The sequence below is a fragment of the Aplidium turbinatum genome, chromosome 15 (genome assembly GCF_918807975.1).
Source record: "Aplidium turbinatum chromosome 15, kaAplTurb1.1, whole genome shotgun sequence".
NCBI classification, from domain to species: Eukaryota; Metazoa; Chordata; class Ascidiacea; order Aplousobranchia; family Polyclinidae; genus Aplidium; species Aplidium turbinatum.
In genome coordinates, this window is record NC_137486.1 from 17,647,090 (window position 1) to 17,674,483 (window position 27,394).

Sequence of the window (27,394 nt, forward strand, 5' to 3'; positions counted from 1 at the left end):
ATTTAAAAATTGATGTTCTAAATTCAGGGGGCGTAGCAATTACCTTCAGAGGGGGAGAAATGAGTGTTTTTGCACATGTGAGTAAGTCCAACAACCAGTCACTGAAAGTGTCCGCCCGTGTCCGCTCCGATAGCTCAATTGGCTAGCGCGTCACTTCTGGAACGAAGAAGCTTTAAGATCAAGCGGCGCTGGTTCGACTCTCGGGGTGTGCGCTTAAGCAACGCACGTCAAGGACTGCTCTCCATTCAGCGGCATCTAATGGATGGAATAATTCCCCGGCAACAAGACTTCAAGCTTCAACAATCGGAAACTTCACTCTGTCAATCTCGGTGACCGGGCCTGCGTCAGTGATTCAAAGCCTCTACAAGTATGCGAAACTGCTAGGATTAAGCTCTGCAAGAAGCTTTCCCAGTCCGAGGATAAAGATTCAATCAATCAATCAATCAAGTGTAGCACTCACAGGTTTCAAATCCTCTCCTAGAAAAATTTGAAAAAAAACCCATAAAATTGAGCATTCTAAAAGTATTTTCAGCCTAAACTTTGTCAAATGATGCTGTAACAGACTGTGAAATTTTAAATCAAAATATTACGGGGTGTGGTGGGCTACTGCTCACCTTTCTCGTGTTCGCCGAAGGCGACACCCAGCGGCGGAGAGACTGGGGGTATCCCCTAGAAAATTTTGAAAAATTACTTTGAATTTGGTGCATTCTGAGAGCATGCTCAACAAAAATTCGGGTATGAACATTCCTGTAAAATGGTGCTGTCCGGTAACATAGCAAAAGGATAAGATCATGTTTTCTTTGGCATTTTTCGAAAATAAAGCTAAAGTCTCTGTGTTTTCTTGTTACTAATTCCTGGCTGAGATATTTGAATTAAGCTATAAAATAACAATGACATTTTAGTAGCCTACTGGAAGTAACATCACAACATGTATCTATATACAGCAGTTGCCACAAGATTGAAAATTTTGGTTTCGGTTGTCATTGAGCAAAGTTAAACATTTGGTACACGGTGTTTTGAAAAAAGCTGTGCCCCTCAATATATTAGATTTTTTTAAATTACATGTAGCCTAATGATAGTTTAATAGTGGAAGCAACATGCATTTAAATTTTCACAAGAGTGAAGTTTCCTGAATTTATAGAATATTTAGCAATTTGATACATAGCGTTTAAAAAATCCGTTTAAAAAATTTAAATGTTTAGTTTTAAAACTACAGCAGTAGCCTATATGGCATAATAGCAATGGTTTTGTATTGAAAGTAACATGTATTCTATTTAAATGCAAATGCCACAAAGCGAAATTCTGTTGTCACAGTGCAATGTTAACTATTTGGCACATGGTGAAATGTCGTGGGTGGCCTAAAAGCATGTTCAGGCCGACTGGCTTGTAAAGGTGGCCCGACGCGACAATTTCAGCACTTGTCTCACCTTAAAGTCGCAACTGTCTTCAAGGATACCGGAAGGCTAATTGCCACCCCCATTTCTAGAACTCCCCAGCCGCCACTGAGAAAGGCCACTTGCATTCCACAATGGTCAGTCAGTTAGGAATCTCCATTGCGCTTCAACACGTGTTGACGCAATTTAGTTAGTCAGCAGAATATTGAACCACGAACTTCCTATATCGCTGCCCGTGTTGCAGCTGCAGGTTATTGGAAATCACCTCAGTCCTCAACTACGTCTATTCCCATATAGGCTATCTGTTACAGTTGTAAGATTGCAACTGAAACCAACGCACTTTCCACCTGGCACTTTCCATAGTTTTCCTGGAAATCTATCTGATCTGGCTGAAAACAAACCGGATCTAACAGTTTGTTTGTATTCTGCTTACAAATTCACCTTTGTTGGTGTTTGTTTATGCAATATCGATATCGATAACAAACAAATCGAAAACATTCTCTGTTTTACAAGTAACTTAGGCCTACAGATGAAGCAGATTGTGCTGCATTATTTTAGATTAGTGTTTAAACGAGGTAGCCTCAACTTCATTCTCTGTCATTTTTTTTGCAGTAGCTTTTAATTGTTAATTTAAATGATTTTGAAAAAGCAAAACTCGTTGCAGCCCACTTTTTTTTGTTTGAAGAGCACCAGGGCCGAGTTAACCCCCCTCCCCCCCTATAACCTACTTCCCGGTCAGGGTGGAGACGAACATCGATTAGGAGTTTAGGACTCATTCAGTTTGTTTGTCGTATCCAGGCTAACACCTGGTGGTTGTAGATTTGGATTAAGTGGACGGGAAGGCAAGGAAGCCAATCTTCATGTCCACCTTCAGGCATGCCTTTAAATGTCCTGCCAAAGACACAGCCGCATGCTCTTGAGCGGTGTCGAACCGGCGCCCTTTCGATTGCCGTTCCAGGGCTCTCACCACTCGGCTATTCAGTTTAGTCTGTTTAATGATTTTTGTTATTTGAAAAGAACGAAGATAAAAACACACATGTAGAAGATCGATATTTAAAAGATCTGCTGTTGGTGCATCCAATCTTGTGCGTTTTGCAGAGATGTAATCGGGTGTTCTGATGAGGTATCGAACCGACGTCCATTTGAGCGTCGGGTAAAAGTTCTTACCACTTGCCCACGCCAGCCGACAACAGATGTCACAAACCAGCAGCAATAGTTGGTTTAGTTTTTTGCAAGCTTTTGGTATAAAGTGATCTTTCTTCATTTCTCACGCGTAATGTTCACCCATTTCATTGAATTACATGTAGCATAGCATGCAATGATAATAAAGGTCTGGAGGAAGCAGATATATCGACAAACGTTTTTCTTTTTCAGTTTTGATTGAAGATGGATTGTTTAGCTTAATTCATAGATTTATTGGGCTTGGATTGTTGTTGCAAATCTGAAGAATATATTACGATAGTTGGAAGATGTCTGATAGGAGGCTTTCAGGAACAAGTGGTGAAGAAGGAACCACAGAAATCAAGAAGTACAAGATGAGGTGGTTGTTCCTTGGAGCTCTTGCGCTGTTTGTGACGTCACAATGCTCAACAAGAGTAATTTTTGGTTTGATAAACAACATTGTTGTGGTCTACTTTGATGTCTCTCATGTCCAGGCTGACTGGCTGATCTTGGCGTATTCCATTGGAAGCATAATTTTCGTTCCAATTTTTGCATGGTTGATATATCGACAAGCAGTAAATTTTCGCCAATTGGTATTTTGCAGCATCAGCTTTTCACTCCTCAACTACAGTTTACAAGCTCTCAGTTGCGCAATTTTGTTTTATCCGCTTTCAATACTTGGAGGAATACTTGGAGGAGTTTCACTAACGATGGGGTTTACTTTCCCTGCAAAGTTAGCTGCACTCTGGTTCCCAGAGTCCCAGATTGGCATAGCAACTTCAGTTATGCTAACTGCAATATCAATCGGTACAACTTTTGGTTTGACGGTCCCCGCCAATATACTAGAAAATCCACAAAACGACCAATACATGAACGAGAGTTTGTTGAATGACTTTTTAAATAATACAAACTCAACAACTGTTTTTGAAACATATACTGATAACAACAATCTTGCCAACTCTGAATGGTTCGTGAAAGATAGAAAAGTGCTGGTTGTTCTATTTGCTAGCTTATTCTGTATCGTAGTTTTGGTTGCTATAGTGCTTTGTATTCTAATGCCTACCCAACCTAACCATCCACCATCAGCTGCAGAAGCTTTAAAGCGCAAAGCTGCTACATTTGCACCGTCACATGAAATTACTTTCAGATCATTTCTTTCTGAAACAGCACTTCTAGTTTCAGATAAACAATATATTATTTTATCAACTGCTTATGTCTCCTTGTTTGGATCTATTGTGATAGAAGAAACGTTGTTCGAACAAATGATACAATCAATGCTATTGCCCAAGCACAAATTTGAACACGCTGATCTAATAGCAAGTAGTATCATGCCTTTCAGCCCTATTGGTGGATTTTTTGGAGCTATTTTTGCAGGAAAATGTTTAGATGTTTTTAAAAAGTATCGATCTCAGTCAATTGCCGGTTCTGTTTTGGCATTTATTTCTATAATAGGAATATTGCTCTCCTGGCACTATACGTTGTTGATCATCATCAAACTGTGCATGGCTCTTTATGGGTTTTCATCAAGATTAGGTATGGTATCGTTGTTTGATGCATTAATGCAGCATACCTATCCGCGTGACCCCTTGTTCGTGACATCTTGGATTATTTTGTTCTCAGAACTTTATACGATCATTACAGTTGAAGTTGGGCGTCTACTGCTTATGGCAACTGGATCGCAAGGTGTTCTGTTGTTCCACGGTGTTTTGATTATTATTTCAATTATTTTTTCAATCATTGCAAAGCCAAAGCTACTTCGTTTGGATGCAGAAAAATCAAATGTTGAAGCAGAAGAGAAAACCGAATTCACTCAACTGATTCAAAAGTGAGTGGACGCCATACAAGCAGACAAGCACTAGAAAGATTTCCTGAAAGAGGAAGACATTGTTTGTCTATTTTAACAGAAGTGTTCCACCATTTTTCTCTGAATATATTGTTTATTGTTTGTTGTATAAGTTTAACTAAGACCAAGAAATTTAAAGGACGAGTTTATGGTATTAATTCAGTAATTTAATTTTTTACAAATAACTTTTGTTAGCGGCGATAAGCCAACAAGTACAAACTAACAAAACATATTTTGTTTACAATATAAAATATAGTCAAACTTTGCACAACAAAACCGCAACACAAAGCAGCGCTGGTTCAGCTTTCAGAGTGTGCGCTTGAACAACCTATAAGGACTGCTCTGGGAAAGTAGTGGGCTACCGTAATACGCAAGATTTTCTCAAAGGCATTCGAAAAGCTTTCCGAATCGAAAGAAAATAATTTTGTTTAAGTTTGCAGAAGCTAAGTCGCTTATTGAGATTTCGCGTTGAAAACAAACACTGTGATGTAACTCTGTCCGCTCCAATCGCTCAGTTGGTTAGCGCGTGACTTCGTGAACGAAGAAACTTCAAGATCAAGCGGCGCTGGTTCGACTATCAGGGTGTGCGCTTGAGCAACTCACGTTAAGGATTGCTCTCCATTCAGCGGCACCTAATGGATGGAATAATTCCCCGGCAACAAGAATTCAACAATCGGAACTTCACTCTGTCAATCTCGGAAACCTGCACTGAGTCAAAAGCCTCTACAAGTATGCGAAACTACCAGGAATAACCAATCAAGGCTTTCTTAACCAAGGATAAAGATTCAAAACCAACCAACCCACTTGACGTCTCATATATTGTTGTACGTAGATGCTGTAGTCGGCTTACTTAACACAATAAATTACGTGTATTGAGGAAACGTTCAGTGGCGTAGGCAGGATTTTGTTGTGGGAGGAAGGGGACATTCAATACTGGCTAATTTGACATTTTTTGATCAAGAAAAGGCTGATGCTAATTCATCTATTTTTTTTAAATAGGCTTATAAATCATTATATTGGCGTACCTGAGGTGGGTTAGATCAACGGTTCTCAACCAACGGCCATGGAAATATTTTGTGGTGGTGCTACAGACTTATTTAAACATTGCTAGATTTATTGAAAAATTTAGATTTACTTTACTTGTGAAGACATGTTTGAGACTTTATTGACTAAAGCGTATCGGTAAAGAATGCATCAAACTGTTGCTGCCTTTCAGCATTAGTCCACGTATTTATGTGAAGCAGAGTTTTCCACTTTGGTGCAGATGAAAACAAAGGCTCGAAACCGACTTAATGTGAAAGACGGTATGGGTTGTGCGCCCTCTTCTACCCCTCCAAATCAATTCTTGGTCTATAATGTTTAGGAGCAACCGAGCAAGCATCTCACTAATGCTTGGTTGAATAAATAATTTGTTTTGAAATATGTTCTGCTATTTTTGAACTTATTTTGTCGTTTTTGTTTTTTGTTTTTGCATGGGACATAGAATTTTTGTGCAACAAAAAATGGGGCCACAAAAGAAAAAATGTTAAGAACCACTGGGTTAGATAGATTGGGGACTGGATTTAGTATTTGTTTACTGCTTAGTCTGTAGCAAAATTGTTAATTGCTTTGACTGTACTTTCCAAAACATATTAAATACCGTAATCTACTTTATTAAATTACTGAAGCATTAAAAGAGTCCGAAGGCATGACTCGTGCTGTCAGGTGTAGCCAGACTGGCCTTCGGTTAAACTTGAAGCTTGGCATGGCCTGTGTACATAGGTCGGCATATTTTGAGCCTAAAGCTAGGCATATATATTTTTGAGACTTCACCAGGACTCACCTCCCCAGAAAGCCCTTGAATTTGCAATAATTGGCAGCAAAAAGTACCAAGGCCGAACTGGACGTCATCGTACCAACTTATTACAACTGCTGAGATCTGACATCAGAACAGCTGGCCTGGGATCCCTGCTCAGCAAATCACATCTCCGTCGATTGCAAAACATCGCAAAGGACAAAACAGAATGGAGATCCTATCAACCTTGTTGAAAGACTGATCGAAGCCAGCGGCTGTCAAACGATTTGGCTACACTGGCGGCGGAGACAGTTACAATAATAATATATATTTTTATAACTTATCATAGTCTTCTTCTTTTGTGAGAGACAGAATTGTTCAGATTTCAGGACCGGTGGGTCTGATCATAGTCTGAAGTCGCAAAGTAATTTATTAATAAATACATGAATAAATTATTAAACAATTATTACGTATAAATATCGAAGTTAAATATGGCTGACCATAAACAAATAAATAAGGAATTCTTATAACAAAAAGTGCAAAACTTCAGCAATAAAAGCAACCTTCTACGCAGCTGTCTGTCAACTGGAAGCGTCTTGAACGTCGAGTGTAAGTTTTTATGCTAACACTGTCTTTACTGAATTACGCGTGAGTGATCACTTTCTGTCTGGGTGCTACAGAATATCTTCTGGAAAATTTCCTTGAAAATGGCATCAATGTCACCTTCTTGTACGCATGATATGAGCCAAACTTTTCTGCTGAGCTCACCACAATGGCTTGGGGAGGGTTGGGAATGACTGGTGCATAGATTTCCACATACGGGAGTGCACAGAACACAACTGCTCTTTTGTTACGCCATCTGTAGATGTTGATAAAACGACAATAAAAAAACTACACTTAGGTAACATTTGGGATGCTATATTGCTAGAGAGGAAAGTTTGCAGCTAAAAGTAGCTGATATCAGTAGTTTGTTAGACTATCCTGACACAATTAGCTTGCATGTCACAACTCACAATCAATATGCGTAGCCTCCCGGCAGACTGCTTAATTGTTCTTAACTAGGTAAATTATTATATTGTGTAATTCTGTTGTGGTGTTTAGACGTTGACTGACCGATAGTAACCTTTGGTTACGCAATCTTTTATTGTAAAATCTGTTTCTAGAAAATTTTTTGGAAACTTCTTTGACTTGTTGACCAGAAGAATGAGTACTTGTGATGTAATATTATCCTAGTCTCTGGAAGCTTCTGGTCCAAGCAAACCTGTTATAAATAAGCGCGTGATTTGATAATCGTTCTTATAAGGGTTGTCTGAAGAGGTACTGTCTGGATTCCCTGTCTGAAGAGGTACTGACAAGACACCTCAAACCGCTTTTACTAAATGGCTAAGAAGAGCAAGAAGAATAAGAAGGCAAAACAATCTTCGTCGACCTTGAACACGCAGACTTGGAGATTCTCCACGCCGAGGACATTCGCCTCCTCAAGTTTCACGACCTTGAGTGATGGCTATGTGGCCTCGGCACCATCCGGAGGTTTTCTTGGTCTCTCCTTTGGAGACTTCGCGCAATTTGTAGCCTTGCTAGGAGTGTATGATCAGATTCGGGTGAACTCTGCTACTATTAGGCTCCGGCATCTCGTTCCTATTGTTGGTGGGACTTGCCCTCCTTCCGTTGGTTTTGCGTTTTGTCCTGATCCTGACGGTGGCATTGAAAGTACGATGGACATAGACCACGCTTAAGGTGTTGGCGTTCGTCACTATCACCTGTTCTCTTAGGGGTCAACGGTAGTAACTCATATTGTTTTTCCTCAAATTTGGTTGTTTCAAGGTTTCGCTTTCGACAGATACGCTTCCTAGTCCCTGACGACTTAGTTGGGCCGAGACCCAGTCGAGCTTAACCGCTCGTCCGAAAAGACGTTAAACTAGTGTGATACTGTTCCACTTTGATATTATTGTTTACTCAGTTTTCTCAACGTGTAGCTTTATCCGTTGGCCTTTATCTGTTGTTCGCTTAAACCGTTTCGCTATACTGTCAAATCTCCTGCCAGGTAGACAATGATGATGAAGCATTATTTTGTTTCGTCATTGTTGCCTACTAGGGTGTACCATTTTTCAAAAAGTTTTTAGAAATAATTGCGGCTATGTATTACGAGTTTCCACTTTTGTTAAAAAGTATTTTGGTAGAGTTTCAGAATTTTCCCGCCAAAACTGTGGTTCTGCCGCCATTTTGAAAAAATGGCGTCCAGATAAGATATTATGAAAGTCTACAGCCTTAAACTGGCGTAATGTGATCATATAATACGTCGATTACGGGGTTTTTGGGGTCGCAGAACTCGAATTTGGAGTTAAAAACACTCTACGGCAACAATTTTGCAAAGTGAATTTTGACATATAGATGTGACCACACTGTTTTGGACTACAGATTTACATAAAAAGAGCATCTTATTGTCATTTTAATCTTGAAATGCATGAAGGCTATGCATAAACTTTTCTAGTCGGTGTGATTATATCAATCAGTATGAGGGAAAAACTAACATGTACTTTCTCGTGTACTTTCACATCCGATGAAAATCTACTAATTTACTAATTAGTCCACAGTATAGCCTATACTTATACTTATACAAATAGCCTGTACTTATAGTTACTAACCTACCTGCTTATTAACTAATGGACGGCAACAGAGTACCCCATGGCAGACCAAAAAGTTCGAAAAGCCGAAGTGAACTCTCCCAACTGGGTAAATGCTTTACTTTTACACTACGAAGATCATCATTAGCTCAGTGACTCGAAGAGTAGCTAGTGATCGTACGCAAGTTACAAGATTCCGATCAGTAATGGCACTGAATGAGACGGCCGGTGAAGCACACCGCTCACTGGCACAAAAACCAAAAAGAAAGTTCTTCCTCATTGGGAACACTAGCGAAAGACTAGGTGTTCCAAAGCTTCCTAAAAGCTCTGACGTTCTTGCTAGGCTGTTGTTCCTCAGAGACGAAAGTCACAGAACGATCAACCAATCCATCGTGACAGCAAGGGAAGAAATTCGCCAGGTATGGAAACATCATTTTGGCGTGGGTTTGGTATTTGGTAAGAAAAACGAGAAACAATCTGGAACAGAGAAGTAATCGTGAAAGGTTAATATTGTTAAAAATGCTGATATAGACCGGCATCTGAAGAATTTGTATGAAACTTGGTATCAACTAGAACTTGATTCCAGGCGTGAGAGGAATAATAGTGATTCATTTAAAAAACGTTTGCATGATATGGAAGAAAAGCTCAAGGATTCTCTGAATATATGTAAGACTACTTCGCGATCAATTCTCATGCATTCTGGTATTATTGACTGGAGTACAGATTTGCAACATCTGAAAAATCAGCTCCAGAGAGATCAAGTAGGTTGCGCATTGGGCAGAGATGCTCTGTAGAAGAGACGGGACTGAGCTAGAGAAAAACGACAAAGTGCAGCTGGTGAAAGGAAACAGAAAGAGGATGTTGCTGACAATCTGAAAACCGTGAAGTTGGACTTAAGTACAGATGAAGAAACAGAAAGTGACAGTGACAACTGGAAAACTCCTGAATGGAAAAGAAAATGGGTATTATGTCGCCTAGCCTATACCTTTAACATCTGATCGACTTGGATGAGCTATCGGCAAAGAACAATGTTCGCTATGTGGCTCAAGCGTCCGGCATACAAGTCGAAGATATTAATATAGGTCACAACAGCTCATAGACTGGCTAATAAGACTATAGGTCCTCTCACTCCCAAATTAATTATCAGAGATGAGTTCCAGGCCCCTGATTTGGCAATAATTCACTGGGCCGGTAAGATTCTGAAAATGAGAGGAAATGTTTCATCAGAACAGTGCTGTGTATATGTATCTGGCGTTAGTTTTGATGATGAAGCTAATGCAGAAATGAAAGCTTCTGGGGGTGCATGAGATACCAGACGGCACCAGATCATCTCAGGAACAGGCCGTTATAAAATTGGTGGAAGACTGGAGAGAGAAAGGTGTCATTGATGGTAGGTATTTAATACGACTGCCGTCAATTCAGGGAAGTGGCAAGGTACTTGTAGGGTATCATTGCTGGAGGCAACAATTGGGAAAGCAATTTGGAACTTACTGATCAAGAGTGGCAACAAATACCAGTATCAAAATGGAAAAATTTCAGTGATTATAAGAAACTAAGCAAATTCGTTTTGAACTTAAGGATGGTCAACGATATTGCGGAATGCGGGATTAAGCTAATCACTGATTTTATTAACAGGTGTTCTGACGAAAGCCACCGGAAAGCTCTCTTGCTTGTCGTGCAAAGGCACAGAGAACAGTTCTCAAATTACAAAAAAAGCTACCTTAGGCAAACTCAATTGTTGAAGAAATTCGTCAAAAATTCAGTGAATTGAATGTTTGCATAACTCTGACAGGCTATTGTGTTGATGAAATACTGGGAATTGAAATCAATCAGGACTGAAGCATAAGGAATAGCATGCAGAAGAAACAGGGATGGAACGTGTTTGAGAGTGATTAACTCAATTTGTTTGTAAATGAATCGTGTTGTTATTTCAACAGTTTGACAATATTTCAGAAATGCTCATTCTGGGGTGAAGTATTCTTGGTCAGGTTGCGTCCATGTCTGCAAAATTTCACCATAAATTTCAAGTGGTAAAATTTTACTTTGCAAAATTGTTGTCGTAGAGTGTTTTTGACTTCAGATTCGTGTTCTGCGACCCCAAAAACCCCGTAATCGACATATTATATGATCACATTACGCCAGTTTAAGGCTGCAGATTTTCATAATATCTTATCTGGACGCCATTTTTTCAAAATGGCGGCAGAACCACAGTTTTGGCGGGAAAATTCTGAAACTCTAACAAAATACTTTTTAACAAAAGTGAAAACCCGTAATACATAGCCGCAATTATTTCTAAAAACTTTTTGAAAAATGGTACACCCTATTGCCTACGTGTTGTTTTCGCATTATATATACTGGTTCATTGTACTATTGTAGTGTTTATTCATTCGCTATTCAAGCTGTACTGAAGAAAGTTTAATACTCGAAATCTAGATATACAGCAATTCATGTTGTGTATAGAATGGAATTAAAAGCGGGTGTGGTGTTAGAAGTCTTGTCTCAGATTTCATAGAATTTAGACATACGACGGCGATAAGGGTTGTGTTGAGAGTTGTGCATTATGGCGATTAGAAGTTGTAATGAAAAGTATATTGAAGACGATTGTAGAGTTCTAGCCGATATTGAATAGTTTGTAAGAGGAAGTTATTGCCAATTGTAAAATAGCTGTTGCAAGTAGTAGTGTATATGTATTTTGAAACTGACGAAGACGTTTGCTGTTTAAGAAATTGATTTCTTTACGCGTTGGGTGTGGTGAACCATTCGTCAGTTCAATTTCATCTATTATCTCACAAGTAGAACTATTCGAAGATTTTTTTGACTGTTTAACGTTTGATTTCCCAATAAACTACGTCATCAATCTTTCCAAAGTCTCTTTACGTGTAAGAACTAGAAAGAATTGTGACTCTCCACATGTGGCTAACTACAAAAACTTGGAATATGCATTAGTGTTCTGCTTTCATGTAGCCTTCAATAAAAGATAAGTACGAAGAATACACTATTCTAATACATGATTAAGATTTTGCAAATCTCTCTTAATAAAATGAACTAAAAGTCAACAATATAATGTACTACGGTATATTAAAATGACCAGTTCTTTTACACAGTAGCGTTGACCAGTGGCGTAGCCAGGAAAAAAAATTGGGGGGGGGGGAGCCAAATATTTGATGAATTGAAGAGAACGACAAAGTGATTGATTTGAGCCGTCGTCACCTGATGTGCAGTGGCGTGTCCTGGTGGGTTGAGCAGTTGAGCAAGCAATAAAGGTGGTGGGGAGTTAGAGCGTGCCGAAGGCACGCGTATTCTAGGGGGGTCCGGGGGCATGCTCCCCAGGAAAATTTTTGCAAAATTACACTCAAATAATGGATTATAGCGCTTTCTGCAAACACTTATAAGGTAATATTTGTATGAGATTTATTAGCAGATAAACAGCTATTAACTTATTAAAGTTAGCTCTTACACACGAACAGGCAAAAACTGCGGCTAAAATTAGAGAACACCAAAAACTCAGCTACACAAAAACTCAATAACTACACAAAAACCCAACAGAGTAAGCCATTCTGAAACTGCTTCCACAAATTAGTTAAAAGAAACGTAAATCGCGTAAATTTTGCGTGATTTACGACTTTCAAAATTTATTGGTGTCTTTCTGTGTGTCTAAAACAAGTCCTTGAGAGTGTTAATAGCCAGATGTTTTGGAAAACGTTATAAGTTTCTACAAATTTTATTATATTTTCAACAAAGGGCTCAACTTTGGAATCTAAACTTTGAAAATTTGGGGGTGGGGGCATGGCCCCTTTCGCCCCCCCTGGCTACGCCTATGGCGTTGACAGGGGTCCAGGAGGGACTTTTGAACCTGGTACCAGAATAATTTGATGGGCCCGTACCCTTTTCAAAAGGCCCAAGAACTTAAAGATACCACCGCGCGTTATTTGGATATGGTGCATTTTTCTTAGGTTTAATATCTTGATTTGGGGCCCAAAATCTTATTAGTTCCGGCTCAAATTATCCTCTTAACGGCCTTGCCTTTACAAGTCGTATTTTTCTGTTAATGTTCACCCAGATAGATCAGTAGGTCAAGCGCTCAACTCTATACACGAGGAAACATCAAGATTGAGCAATTGGTTCGACTCTCAGGGAGCGCATTCGAGCAACGTATTTTTAGGACTGCTCTCCATTCAGCGGCACCCAGTAAATGGAGCAATTAGCAGACAACAACACGTAAACAATCGAAAATTTCACTCTGCCAAACTTGATAATCGAGCCTGCGTCTGTGATTCAAAGCCTCTACATGCATGTGAAACTGACAGGAATAACATATTGGAGGCTTTCTCAGTCCGAGGATAAAGATTCAAAATTTAACCACAATGGCTCTTTTAAGACAACTACATTTATCGCTTGCATAGTGCGTCTGTTATTTTACGGTACCTTATTTCGGTGTCCAGTGTAGTTATTCGATGACGTTTCTTTGGTTTATAATTCATTTTTCCCAAAACTCTGCTTTTAATTCCATCCATTTGAAGTCTTCTAAACGTTTTCTCCGCCTGTTAGACAATAACATTTTGAAGAGGGTGGTGGCTTAAATTACACTTACAAAGCACATATGCAATAAGTCATGTAAAAATCCTTTTCGGTTAATCAACGTAAATCTTTGTTTTAAAACCTTTTTTAACTAATCAGAGTTGACAATATATATGCAATATTTACACAGGCTTCAGCTGAGAGTTGATACTTTGCGCACAGCAGCCCTGGCCCTTGTCTACTCTTCAGCAAAGTACCATGCATCTGTTTGGTGCCGCAGTGCTCACAGTCACATCGACGCTACAATCAGCAGCGCCCTGCTCACAGTGGCTGGATGCCTGCGTCCCACACCATTGGGCAATTTCTCTATTTTCTTTGGTATCCAACTTGCTGTGCTTCGTTGTGATGAATCCACCCTGTCTTTTGGTCAACGAACGTTGGAGCCAAACCATCTTCTTCAATCCAAGGTCTCTGCTCCTTCAAACCAGCATTCTTGTCGATCGAAATCAAGACACCCATTCGTACCAGACGCTCAACTTTTGCTTAACGGAGCTAACAAACAAAAAATCTCTGCGGCTACCGGCTAATAGGGAGGACCATAAATAGAAGTTTGAATGGAAGCCAATTACCACCAAACTCTTTTCGTTCATCCCGGACACATCGACACCAGTCCCATTGGCCTGACACTCCCGATGTCGGCATGGATTCACCTCAACCATCGTACGGACATCGGATTTTTCCGCTCAACACATCAATGTGAAACAGCTATCTTCCTCTTCATGTGAAAAACCACAGACTACACGCCACATCATTAACAATTGTACAACCTTCATCCCACCCAACGGTGTGTCTTGGATGATGAAATCAAAGACTGGCCTTGTAGCAGCTTTCCAGTGAAGTACGAGAACATCTTGAACCTAGGGTAGTAAAAGGTTAGACCCGAGAGCCTCGGCCCTAGAAGCAAAAATCAAAGAAAACTTACGTTAGAAATCGGTATTGGCAAAGATATGATAGAGTGAGGCTTATCTTGTAACCATACTGTCACACTTTTTCGTCGAAACCTTGCTTGTCTGGTTGATAAGAAAGAGGCTTCCTGAAATATTATCAAAAATTACGTTACAACGAGCAACGCAGAAGCATGCTATCTGCAAATATATCAAACATTGAAATACATTACATACAATTAGTTAGGATCATTAGAAGGTTCTTATTTGATTTGAATTCTGATGATCTCAATACAAGTGAAACAGCCTGTTAAGGTTTTTAGTGAATGATGACTGTGTTTAAAGTAATTCGCTCGGCTTGGCTTTTTTGCTTGGCATTGACCACTTTTTTGTAATGCCCCTTAACTGCCACGGGCTTTTCAAAGACCTCAAACCCTAAAAAATACATAGGCTACTGTTTGCAATCACCATAATGTTCGTCTTTGTATGACAAATGCACGGATCTTACGTTTTTAGAAAGACAAAGACTTGAACTTTCTAAAACTAAAAAAAATTACTAAGTATGTATTTAAATTTTTCCTGCAATTTTCAATTACAGAGATTTTTTTTTGCAAAGTGAAGTTTATTTTTATTCCCATGACACACAAACACGACTGTCACAGCGTATGTGTGGAAAGCCTGACACTTAGCAGTTTGAAGATTTTTTTGGACCTTAGTTAGACAAAAAAGATAAAAAAATGCAAAATTTTTGTTGTTTGTCAGAAATTTTAGTCACTTAAAAATTTGAAAAAAGCTTTGAAATTGGTGTCACAGGATTCTGGTGTCACTATTGCGCATCAATTGGATGAGAAGAAAAACAAATGAATTTGTTACCCAACAAATAACGACAACTTACCTAACATTAACAACATAAACCTCAGAAAATTAAGATATTTCGGACCCATAGCAAGTCATTGGAAAATTTAGTGTTGACTGCGATGGTGCAAAGCAAGCGCATAAAAAGACGAAAAAAAATAAATATTTTGCCCATATCAAGCAAATGAAAAGCATGCCGGAAGTATTACTAAAAACAAAACACAGAACAAAATGGAGGGAGTTCATATAGGAGATCACAGCTGATCAAACATGATTAATCTGTTGAAAAAGAAGAAGGAGACCGAAAAGAGAAAATTTGATTTCAAACCTGGGCAGGTGAAACTCATCAACTTGAAAGGGAAACACTGAACTCAACTTTGTAAAAATAAATAGTTTAGATCTCTTGCAGTAGGCTACAAACCGCAATACCATGGGCAATTGTCAAAAACTAACCGGTGGCTAATGCCCAGTCAAAAATACTTTCGTCGGTCATGGACAACCCATTGAAATTTAATCACGGCAGGTACAGTCAGTAGCGTTGACAGGGGAGTCCAGAAAGTACTTTTAGACCCAGACCCGAGATAAGTTTAGGGATCCGAAATTTCCAGGAGGGGCAAGAACAAAAAATACCACATATTTTTGGAGTTTTATTGTTTTCTTTGAAAATGTTTTGTTTTGGGGGCCTGGGCTTCCTATTGGCAGCAGGCTCAAATTATTTTCTCAACAGCCCTAGGCACAGTACTGAACAAACTATTATTAGCCATTTTAGAAAAAGAGCATTTTTTCGTTTATTTCTTTAGTTTGCACAATCTAATACAGTAGTTATAAAACGATTGCATGAAAAATAAAATGAAAAAATGCTCTTTTTCAAAAACAGTTAATAGCTTGTTCACTAGCTTACTATATGATCGCAGATGAATCTAACAACTAAATCTCCGAAAGCAAATCCAAATTTTTTTTATCTATTTTTAGTTACGTGTCGAGTGTCTGATTTTCTGACCGGAACAAGTGTTTTTGAATTTTGTAACATCCAACAGTGCTAGGCTACTTGTTGTGATCGTTTAAGACTTTTAAAGCCCATGAAATGTCTTAGGTATTTCATAATATTTTTAACCGGAAAATATGGTGAATGCGACAGAGAAAGTTTGATTGAAACACATTGAATCTAAGAGCGCATACTGCATAGCGCTTTGAAGATTGTACTCAGACAAGTCAATGACGACTTGTGTTAGCAGTTTTTAAAGCGATTTAACTTAATAAATTTACCTCGATTAGATTTTTTTCCACAGTAGAAAGTTGCTCTTCGATTGAAGTTCTCGGCACCATAATTGATTTTGTCATTGACGAGGAGAGAGAGGAAAATTGTTCGCTAGCTTTTTGTCGTTCCGCTTTTGCAAGAGCAGACAAAGCTGTTTTTATTATCTTGACTTTTTCCCAACGATTTCGCACAGTTCCTTTGGCCGTGTGAAGTGTATTTGCGGAGGCAACTCTACGCACGTCATAAGGAGCTGAAGATGGAATATTTTTCACCTGAAAAAAAAATTATAAACTTAAATTTTTTATGTGTTCTAAACTACATGTATCCAGTATGGCTTTTAATTTTTGTGTTTAAAGGAAAACTTTTTTCTGTTTGTTTAACAAGTTTCACCTATGATTTCACAATGGGCAACACTGTAGCATATAAAGAGCACATCGCCTCTCGTGAAACGTGCACTGACAATGTCTCGATCGACCAATTTAAAATCATCTCTCGAGGCAGATCTGAATTTCAGACTAAGATCATGGAAGCCTTGAGAATCAAACGTAACAATCCATCTCTCAACCGGCAGTTATTCGCATGTGGCTCATAGTTCCTTTTGTGTGTGTTCTAATTGTTTTGTCCAATGCCTGTAGTCTACACCTCATGTGATCTGTTTCCTACCGTATAATTTACTCGAAATCATTCTTGTATCATTTGTTCAGTTTGTGCTTTTCAGTCAAGAGTGTCGTTATAGTTATAGCGCAAAGTCAAATTTATCTTACAACTTTTCATTTTATGTATATTGCAGATTTAATTCCTGATGAGGACACACGTACGTGTCAAAAACGTTTGAGTTATTTTGTTATATATTTTGTTTTGTGTGTAATACATTATGACTGTTAAACCCGCTAAGGTTACTTTGTTTTGCTTGTCTATGATTCAAAAAAGCAAACTCTCTACCAAAGCGTTACTGTAGCATACAACTGCTAAATTTGTTGACATCAAATAGGTTCATATCGAATGTTGCAGTTTAAAAGTTTAGATTCATTCGATATTTAAGCAAGCTGAATACTATTTTAAAAAGCATTAAGCTACATTGCATTGAAAAAATCTAAATTATTTTAAAGCTTTCTCCCAACAAACCTAGTTTCATCAGCACAGGCCGCTGGTCGTATTCTACGCAGAAACAAATATCATTTGCTTTCAGTTTCTTTATCATGTAGCAAAAACAGCCTTTTAAAATTACAACACTTACTTGCAGAGGCAAGGAAACGTCCCACTTGTCTTGTTGTCCAAATGTTCCAATGTAGCGTCCGCTATCCGTCCACATCCGTACGCTTCCATCTGTTCCTCCGGAAGCAACTAATCCGTACTGGTCAACATACGCGAGAGATGTTATTGACCGTACGTGAGCTCGAACTGATATTAAAAGCTTAGGTGGTGTCTCTCTTGGTACAATACGGGAATCTAAATATCTTTGTCCCTACACAAGAAAGAATATGATTCAAGTTAAAGTCGTCTGTGCTTGAAGAGTCCCTTGCATTTAGCAATATCTTGTAAACATCTGCTGTTTTTTCCAACTAAATAAACTCTTTGTACCTTTGCACTAATAGGCCTATAATCAATTGGTAAATCTGTAAAAAGTACCCAACTAGCAAAAAATACAAAGTAGGTTATGATAATTCACATTCTGTAGTAATGCACATGCTTAAAAGTTTAACTTTTTGAGGTCCAAATTTTTTTTTTGGATTTTGGTCAGTTGAGGTCCAATTTTTTTTTTTCAAAATTTTCAAAAGAACCCCACGGAGATGCTTGGACCTTGTTGAGCAGCAATATGTAGACATCATCCCAGGGGTGACGTTGGACCGTGTTACATAATTTTATTTTGCATCCCAGGGATCTACTTGGACCGCAATAGGTTAAAACAAACGGCGTAATATAATGCACAGGTTTTCGAGTCATGTAGAGCAGGTTATCTAGTGCAAGTAAGATCGGTGAAGCATTAAAAGATTCCTTAGTTTTTATAAAATCTTAAAATGCAAAATGGGTGGGCTACTGAATTCCAAATATAATCTTTGTCTACTTGGCTTTTAAGAATTAAATTCTTTCATTGCATATAGCCTGCATTATTTTTTGTTTTCTGCAAAAGTTGAGTTATTCCACGAAACGTTGAAGACCATCAAGCGATAATTCTTCTTTTTCTGGCTTTATTCCCATTAAGTGGGGTCGCCGATGTAGATTGCAGTTCGCCACATTACTCTGTCAATGTGGAAGACTGCAAATTATATAGTTACTGCGATACCCGACAATTAGCTATACAAAAAACTAAACAACTACACTGTCGTGACTAGTGGTGTCGTGGTTTTGTGTATTTCAGATGGATTTGAAAAATATTACATATCTTACCAAAACGCTTTCTTCAGTCTCTGTTGACGCTTTTTTCAGATCTGACTTTCCATTGCAATAGCTCGAAATGTCCCATTTTCGGATATATCCTTTGGTATCACCAGTTACTAATATTTTGTTGTCACAGTCAGTCACCATCGATGTGACAAAAGCGTCCTCATTGTCGCTGCAAGCTTTAAAACATCCCAGCATTCCTCCATTTGGACTTACAGACCAGGTGGTCAGCCAACCCCGAAACCCCGCAGCTATAAGACTGCCAACACCTTGATCGCAGTGTCTTGTCTGAAGAAACAGTACTTTGTATGTCGCTCTGTCAACGATGTTACTAAAAGGTCCTTCTTCGCTTTTTGCTGATTGTGTTGATGTAGAGCTTGATTGACTTCCATCCACAGAACTTTCTTCTAGCAGAGTTTCAGAAAAATCTGTATAACAAATTTTTATGGATCAATGGTGGGAAAACTGCGCCTATAGCGGGTCACATGTGGCAACATATTTTTGTGGCTCTTCTAACTAAATAGTGATATCTAAAATTAAGAAACTGTTGTTACCTCTTAACTTAAAAGTTCATATCAATCATAGCTCAAACGGCTTTAAGTGTCCAAAACAAAGTCAAAGTTTTTCGAAGACATAATATAAAAACCATTCTGTCATGATTTTCCCGGTGTCAGAATGAGAACAAATTATGCTTTCCTGAAGAGGCAAGTCCACAACACAAATTGAAAGAATACAAAAATAAATTGCAAGCACTGTTGAAGGATTTCCCATTCAGATATGCAGGAGCTAAAACCATGTTTTCAATGTTAATGTGGTCAGTGACATGGTTCGCCAACCGTTTGTTACAAACATGTCTGCTGTAGAAATAGAATTGATTGAAATAAAAGATGATATGACTGTAAAAAAAGGCACGACATTTCTGTATCAAGAAGGACTCCGGGTTGTGAATGTTTATTTTCTGAAATGCAGTTTGTAAAATTAAAACATCGTGCAATCGTACCAAATGAATACTTGGAAAAATTAATTGGTTTGGTTTTTGAATCTTTTTCCTCGGACTGATAAAGCCTTTGATAGGTTATTCTTAGCAGTTTCGCATACTTGTAAGAGGCTTTGAACCACTGATGCAGGGTCAATTACCGATATTGACAGAGCAAAGCTTTCAATAGTTGTTGCCGGGGAATTATTCCATCCACTGGCTGTTGCTGAATGGAGAGCGAAAAGTGACCTGACCTGAAATGCGTTGATCAAGCGCACACCCCGAGAGCCGAACCAGAGCCGCTTGATCTTGAGTTGGGCGCTTAACCACTGAGCTAACGTACTGCTTTAACAACACATCGTCCAAAGTTTCAGAGATTAGCAAATAAAACAAAAATCTATTAAGGCACCTGCAGCTAATAAGGCCCGGCCAGTAATAAGGCCCACCCACTGGATCTCCGTTGTTACAAATCTTTTAAACAAAATCGGAAGCTCTGATTGCTGCTATGGTAAATTGAGACTAACTGGTAAAGTTTCACAGCCTAAAGTTGAGAACTTTTTGAGTTACGGAAAGTTGAAGTTTGGGGGGACTGAAATTGAGTGGTTTTATTAATTTTCACATATTTTAGACTGTTCTGCAGTTAACAAACCGCTTTGACTTCCGTTTTTTTGCAGTTTATGTGAAAGATATGTGCATGCTGATGCAGTCAAACCAATAAATTTGAACTTTTTTTCTAATTAAAGCAAGACTGATAATGATGATCAGACTAGGCTAATTTTGGTAATGAGGCCCATGGGCCCCTTGGCTAACGTTGTGCACCCCTGGTTAAGAAAGTGAGGGTTAAAGACTTGAGTGACCTAAACAATTCTCTGGGCAAGAAACTTTACGATAATTGCCTCTACCCAGTGATCGATTTCGAGTAATGGGTATAGTACCAAATTTAAGTCATAAGTAGAGTAGGCTAGACAACCGGAAACAGACATTGCCGTCGGCTGCAGCGTGGGTCAGGTGTACGTCGGAAGGCGTAGGCCTACACCGATGCATAGCGCTCAAGTCCGCTTTCCCGCAATGCAGGGTAAATATATGAAAAACAAACAAACAAACACCATTAATCCAATTTGTTATTGCAATGAAAATATCATAATTTCAGAATCAAAATATTTTATCATCCCTAACATATCTAAAAACACCATGTCGCTTTTTAAAAAAATGGAGCATGGGGCGGGGGAGGGAATAGTTGTCTCTGTGTATTTAATTATTAGTTATGTGCCTGTGTTGTCGATTAGAATTAGTTTTGTGGTGTTGTTATAGTGAAAATACACCTTTTCCATCACTTTTGGTGCTAATTCAAACCAGGCCTTATTCACAACACGTGCATCTAATAAGGCCCGCTTGAGATTTTTTTTATTTTTTTAATATTTTACAACCCCTTTTACTTAGAAACTTGTTTCATAGATATGTTGTTTAGGTAGACCCAAAGTATCCTCATTCCAAGTTTCGTTCAAAATTATGCAGTATTTAGAAAAATATTGAGGTTTGAAAATTAGCGGGCCTTATTAGCTGCAGGTGCCTTATTGTGTTTTTTTTTTTGTTTTTTTATTTCTATTAAGTTATTTCATGTAAAGCTTGCATTGTTTTCTTATTTAACTGACGCTACACATTTTGCGGGGTGTTTGTTGTTTTTGGCAAGTGACTCTTTCATTGAACAAGTTTTCCCACCCCTGATATAGATTATACCTTGCTCAGAGATTAGTTACGACTGCGACAGTGATTCATGAAAGGAAGGGTTTGACTTCACATGGGGTGTATAAAATACATAAAAAACGACGTTTGTACCGACAATACAAATTCGTATTCAGACGTGAGGATGAAGCAGCTAGTGATTTAAAAACGAACAATAATTATGAGTAGCACTACAAAGTTCCGTTACAGCAAAGTCCTTTATTTTTACATTGATTCAACGTCTGCAGACATTAAGTTAACGTAAAAATGGCAGATTTTTCTGCCTGGAAACTAAAGTGACATTTTATGCAAACAACTCATTGGCGGTGGTTTAGTATTCTAGTCAATACTTCCGGTAGGTATTGGTTCGACTCCCTGTCTAGTTGTTGGTTTAAAGGCTTTACCATCGGCTCGGTGGCTTAGTGGTTAGTGCGCCCGCCTCTGAATCGGTAGGCATGGGTTCGATACCTTGTCGGGTCATACCAAAGACTTTTTAAAAATGGTACTGAATCAAATTCCTGCTTGGCACTGAGCAATGGAATGGATTTTGGTAATAATGTACTCAGTTGCGCCTCTATACGGCTGCATTGACACTGTCTGCTTTGTAAAGCGCTGAGGAGCAACGCATTCTGCGATGGATACAGCGCTATATATAAACTAACATTATTATTATTATAAAACACAACAAACACTAAAGGTTGTCTCCGCTTTTAAGTAAAACATTGATGCTTGTGATGAGTTTGAGTATGACAGAAAAACAAAAAACAAACAGTTGATAAAAAAAAGTCAGCTGTTGTAAAATGACAAAATATAAACCATGACACCATAGTTGGTTTTGTATCTGACTTTAACAGTGGTATCATTAACAAAAAAATGTACAAGTCTTATGCCTTTTTCGCCTGTTGTTGGAAGGTGACAAAATAAAAATTTATCACATTACAAAATTTAATCAATTATAGTTATTACTCTCTAAACCCTTGACAGCCTGTTTCACCCTAAAAGGAGGATCATCAGAAGGTCCTTATTCAAATTATAATCCATCACTTTCCTAACGTTTATTATTTTTCAGGGAAAACAATAATAATATTCTAAATATTTTTATTTCAACTCACCTGTAGGTATTGTTCTATCGCCTCCTTTTTTCTTCAGCCATGGCATTTCTGGAGGTAGCCAGAAATCTGTGATGATTTTAGGCCCGACAGAGGTTTTCTTATTTTGATACCGTTCATTGGAATGCTCACCGATATGAAATTTTCTTCTTATGTCTATGTCTGTTAAACATAAAAATATACCGTTAATCTAAGGCAAGCAAATAAAAACATCGTACGGATGTATAAAAATTGTATCCTAGCTAAACGACCATAACTAATTGATGTCACAGCCACTCGGGCCCGTGGTGATTTGGGGACCAGGAAATTTTTTAAAAGGCCCGCGAAGTTGACGAACACGCCACATATATTTTTGATAGAGGTGATTTTCAGTTGTGTCCAGGTTTGGGGGCCACAAAACGCAATTGATAGCAGGCCCCAATCACTCTTTCAATGTTCTTTAAAAATGGTGAAAATTTTTCTGTTGTAAAGCAATGATACACGGATAGAAAAGGCAAGTTAATAATTAGCTTCCATAATCTATGGTCAACACAAATGCAGCTTTATTTTATTACGGACATCCTCTAAAAGTTGATGCTACTATTGAGGCCTACATAGTGATAAAACAGACTTGTCCTAAATACTTTGCATAAATTTTTGCTTAGTTTAAAATTTATCACCACGCCTATCACTCTCGTTATTGCTGGCAGCATTTCTGTATAAGTATATTTTTATCTTTTTTTAAACTTAAAAAACGCGAACTTATTTGATTTTTTGTCGTATCCAGGCTTTCGCCCGGTGGTCGAAGATTTCGATTAAGTGGACGGGAAGGCAAGGAAGCCAATCTTCGTGTCCACCTTCAGGCATGTCTTTTAATGTTAGAGCTTCGGTAGAGAGTTTGTCTTGTTGAACGATAGGCATACGAAGCCGAGTAACGTGATCAAGTTTAACATCTTCAAGTTTATTACATATGGAAACACAAAACTACGCATGTGTGGCTTTATGGTAGAATGTCGGATTGTCGGCCTTTGATCAGGTAGACGTGGATTCGATACTAAAAATCTTATAAAAATGGTGCTAAACTGCTTTTTTTCTCAACACCCAGCGTATAGAAAACAGAGTTGGGAGAATTAAATGCACGACTGCGCCTCTACAGGGTTACAACTTCGCTGAAACTCTCTGTCTTGTGAAGCACTGAGAGCAACCACAAAAATTTTACGAAAATTGTTTGTCAACAACTATCAACAGGTGTTTTTGAATTAACTGCATTTTCAATAACCCCTTTTTCCAATTTTTTGTTGTTGTAAAGTTAAAAAATTTTAGAAAAACGTTTCAAAAAACGAAATGAACAACAGTCCGCCTGTGTCTAAAATTACTAATAAAATAGCTGCACATTAATGTTTTTTATGCAAGCTTGCAATCAATAGCATGCTTTTTTTTTTACTACAAAAACATTGCAAACCTTTGACGAGGTGAAGGCTGTGTTTTTTGTAAGGATAAGTTGTTTTGTGTTTACGGGATATTTCGGTTGCCTTTCGTATTGGTAGCAGGCTCTTGTGCATGTTGAACATCATCAGCATAGCGCCCGTTTCAATGGACCAAAGAAAAATATCACCATCGAATGCCGATGTTGCTAAAATAGAATCTTCTTTGTGAAAATCCAAACTTAGTATGTCATCGTTGTGTTTGGCATTAAATTTTTCAAATTCCTCATCGTCGTACGAATCCAGATACGAACATATGTCTCTGTTCCAACTTGTTGTAATAATCCGGTCCCTAAAAGAAACAAAAAAAAGTAAAAAAACATGGAACAATGACAAACTATAGCCTACTGAAGCATACTTTTTGTCGTGTTATTTGTAAAGTTTAAATGAAGCCGAGCAATCAATCTGTGCATTGCAATCTACTATAATAAATGATCGTGCTTAAAAATTTTTGGCTGAGTGCTCAACCAGTTGTTGACAGTTTATTTGTAAAAGATTAATTTACTTTACAAATGCCACGTTGACTAATTCTTTATCGTCCAATTTTTCAAAGGATTTCAACTTATCCCCGTTGTTAAAGTTCCACATGATAGCATCACCATTCTGACCCCCTGCAAAACAAGAGTACTGACTGAGTTGAGCAATGAATGAACTTTTCTGAGACAATATAAGGAGACTAAAAAGGCTATTGTATGTAAAACGACGACTTAAAGGAGAAGACGACTTTGGCGAACTTTACTGTACTGTAGGTATTAAATTAACATATCTAAAGCAGAAGACAAAGAGCGTATGATGTACTTGAAGTTGACAAAAAATTACAAAGGTTTTAAATATAATTTCATGAACTACTGTCACAATAAAGACAGTAAAATAATTTCTTTCTGCGTTGATTTAGATTTTAGAGGCAAAAGTTTATTGTAGGTAATTTTGTTACAGCTACTCGGTGGTTGTTTTCGAAGTCAAAGATCGACGTCTTTTGGGTAAAACAAATCAAAATTTTGATTGCAATGTTGGTGATTAGATCTTTCAAGCAAAAGTACTTTGACACAAAATTTCTTTTCGGCATCCAAGTAGGCTAAATGTGTTCGCTCGAAACGAAAGCAAAGAGCACACAAATTTCAAATAGAAAATCTTTTTAAATGTCTTAGGCCTACCTAAGTTATGTATCTGCCCTACGTTCTTATCATTTTTTAAAAGCTAGTATTGTTCAAAGTAAACATTCAAGTATTTTAAGACAAACACAACTTTGCTTCGAAGCAAAGTTCTTTGTTTTACTTCTTTTTTTTTTAATTAATTTTTTTAGTGAAAAATTTTGTTTTAACCGCTTTAAACTCCCTTCTAATGCCCCTATACTCCCAAATCCCTACCTGTGAGAAGTCTTCTATTAGTCGGATCAAAACTCATGCAGGTGATGGCGTTATCATCTCCGGTGAAGAACTGCATTTTTTTCGTGCCGGTGTGAATATCCCAAAGACATACGGAAGAATCCTCTCCTCCAGACACTATCTGCAGGTTAACTGCATGTTAGTCACAAAAAAACATAACATTATCGACTACCCAGGTGCTGAAATCTTCAAAGCGTTTTTATTCGAGATAAAATTTGCAGATTTCGAGCAGTTTCAATGTCGTGTTCAGCATAGTTTGAAGTTTTTCAGATCAACTTTGGAAGTTTTTGCAATTGCAAAAAATAACTTATAAAAGTGTTTTGACCTGAACTCGTTTGAATTTGCTTCTAGTTCAGACATTTATTTTGATTGTTGTGTAAGTTTGAATTTGACAAAAGAATTGGGTTTAAAGCCACAGTTTCAACCTAGACCAACTCTTCGCCGGCTTTGCAATGTTGTGTCATGTTTCTTACTACACGAGCCCTACATTGTTTCTAATATATAAATTTAGGGTGATGATGATGAGTCTTTTAAAAACTTTTGAAAGTAGACAAATTTGCAGAGATGTACGTATACGCCGCAAATTCTACACCGTAGACTTGCGGCGTAGACTTTTTGTTTGCGCTAACGCTTACGGCCACATTTGTTTGGATAGTTGTCGCTTCAGGCTCCGCCGTAAAGTTTTCGCGGTTTTTTAGCGCATAGCGTCAACGCATACTTTTTAATGTCTTTTTTTCGCTACAACACGCCAATACCTCCAGCGCTGCAGTTGAAAGTATGTTTTCAATGGGCAAAGACATACTGAAACCAAAACTCAGCAAAATGTCAGATGAACGCTTTCAGATGCTTGTGTTTCTTCGTGGAAATTCAAAATAAAACTTGTTTGTTTCGAGTGGTTTATACCGTGTAAATGCTTGGCACCTAGCAAACAATATGAGTTTACGCTGGTGTATGCGCTGACGCTGACGCCGCCAACTTTTTTTATAAGTTACGTTGACGCATACGGCGTATGGTTTTTCGAACGTTTGCGTTTACGCTGACGGCGTCAATATTTTTTGTATGCGCGTACATTACTGCAAATTTACAACTAGACCTATCACCTGTTTGAATACTGGATTGTACAGAACGCTGACGACCGGCTTCTGATGACTTCGTAAAAGTTGTTTATAAGATGCAACTGCTGGGTTGCGCGGGTGATAAACTCCAATTTTTGTTGTTCCCAGAACCAGTTCTTTGTGTCTGTTGCTAAACAAAGCTGCTGAAATTTCTGATCTTCCAAGCTCCACGTTTCGACCAGGTATGTTCTGCTTGCATGTGTAATCTCGTAAATCCCAAACTCTTATGTTTTTGTCTTTGCTGATGCTTAAAAATAAAACATTAATCATTGCTTAGAGTGGTGTGTCTTTGCTTGATAGCCCACGCTAACTCAGGTCAATTTGTCTGCAAGACTTAACCTTCCTTCTGATACGATATATGCTTTCCTTTGAAACATAGTCATTCACATTTTATTAAAAATCAAGATGAATTGTTGTGTTTTTGTGTTTTATTGCTGCTTTTTGTTTTTATTTTGATAACTTTGAGTTAAAAATTCTGTCACTTACTTTAGGCCTAACTCCAGGCAAACTCTACCTTCCAAATAATGATAAACCCATATTTGGTTACCGAGTTAAAGAAGCTGAAGATCTAAAAACCTGTAGCCTATGGTAACCGACTTAAAATCATCCCGGCTCCGGGGAGATTTTAAGAGCCCGTAATCTTTGCATAGGGGCCGAAAACTTGAAACAATCACAGCATATTAATTGGATATATTGTGGTTTTCTTAGAAATGTCTTGATGTAGTGCCAGAGAATCTCATTCGTACATTGCCCAAGTTATCCTCTTAACAGCTCTGACCACACCCACCCAGTTAATTCAACATCTTATGGAAACCCCCAGAAAAAAATTGTTTGTTTCAATCTACCTTTAAGTTAATTCTATTGATTGGCA

The 27,394-nt window shown here is 38.2% G+C and overlaps 2 protein-coding genes across 2 annotated transcripts in view; one reads left to right on the forward strand and one right to left on the reverse strand.

Moving 5' to 3' along the window:
* Positions 1 to 2,863: 2,863 nt before the first annotated feature.
* Positions 2,864 to 4,384, forward strand: LOC145784019 (choline/ethanolamine transporter FLVCR2-like). The gene has a single exon (XM_082595775.1). The coding sequence runs from the start codon at positions 2,864 to 2,866 to the stop codon at positions 4,382 to 4,384; it is 1,521 nt and encodes a 506-aa protein (XP_082451901.1).
* Positions 4,385 to 6,646: 2,262 nt separating this feature from the next.
* Positions 6,647 to 27,394, reverse strand: part of LOC145784487 (WD repeat-containing protein on Y chromosome-like) — a 29,057-nt gene continuing 8,309 nt past the window's right edge. The window contains exons 11-21 of the mRNA XM_082596314.1: positions 26,509 to 26,770; positions 25,391 to 25,529; positions 24,529 to 24,634; positions 24,002 to 24,315; positions 22,564 to 22,722; positions 18,760 to 19,181; positions 17,609 to 17,836; positions 16,380 to 16,643; positions 14,297 to 14,407; positions 13,222 to 13,337; positions 6,647 to 7,031 (exon numbers count right to left, since the gene is read on the reverse strand). Coding sequence (XP_082452440.1) covers positions 6,815 to 7,031; positions 13,222 to 13,337; positions 14,297 to 14,407; positions 16,380 to 16,643; positions 17,609 to 17,836; positions 18,760 to 19,181; positions 22,564 to 22,722; positions 24,002 to 24,315; positions 24,529 to 24,634; positions 25,391 to 25,529; positions 26,509 to 26,770 — 2,338 coding nt within the window. The 3' untranslated portion in view covers positions 6,647 to 6,814. The remainder of the gene's footprint in view (positions 7,032 to 13,221; positions 13,338 to 14,296; positions 14,408 to 16,379; positions 16,644 to 17,608; positions 17,837 to 18,759; positions 19,182 to 22,563; positions 22,723 to 24,001; positions 24,316 to 24,528; positions 24,635 to 25,390; positions 25,530 to 26,508; positions 26,771 to 27,394) is intronic.

Bases quoted from the DNA above. Each gene is read 5' to 3' on its own strand.
- LOC145784019 (XM_082595775.1), top strand. From the start codon at position 2,864: ATGTCTGATAGGAGGCTTTCAGGAACAAGTGGTGAAGAAGGAACCACA.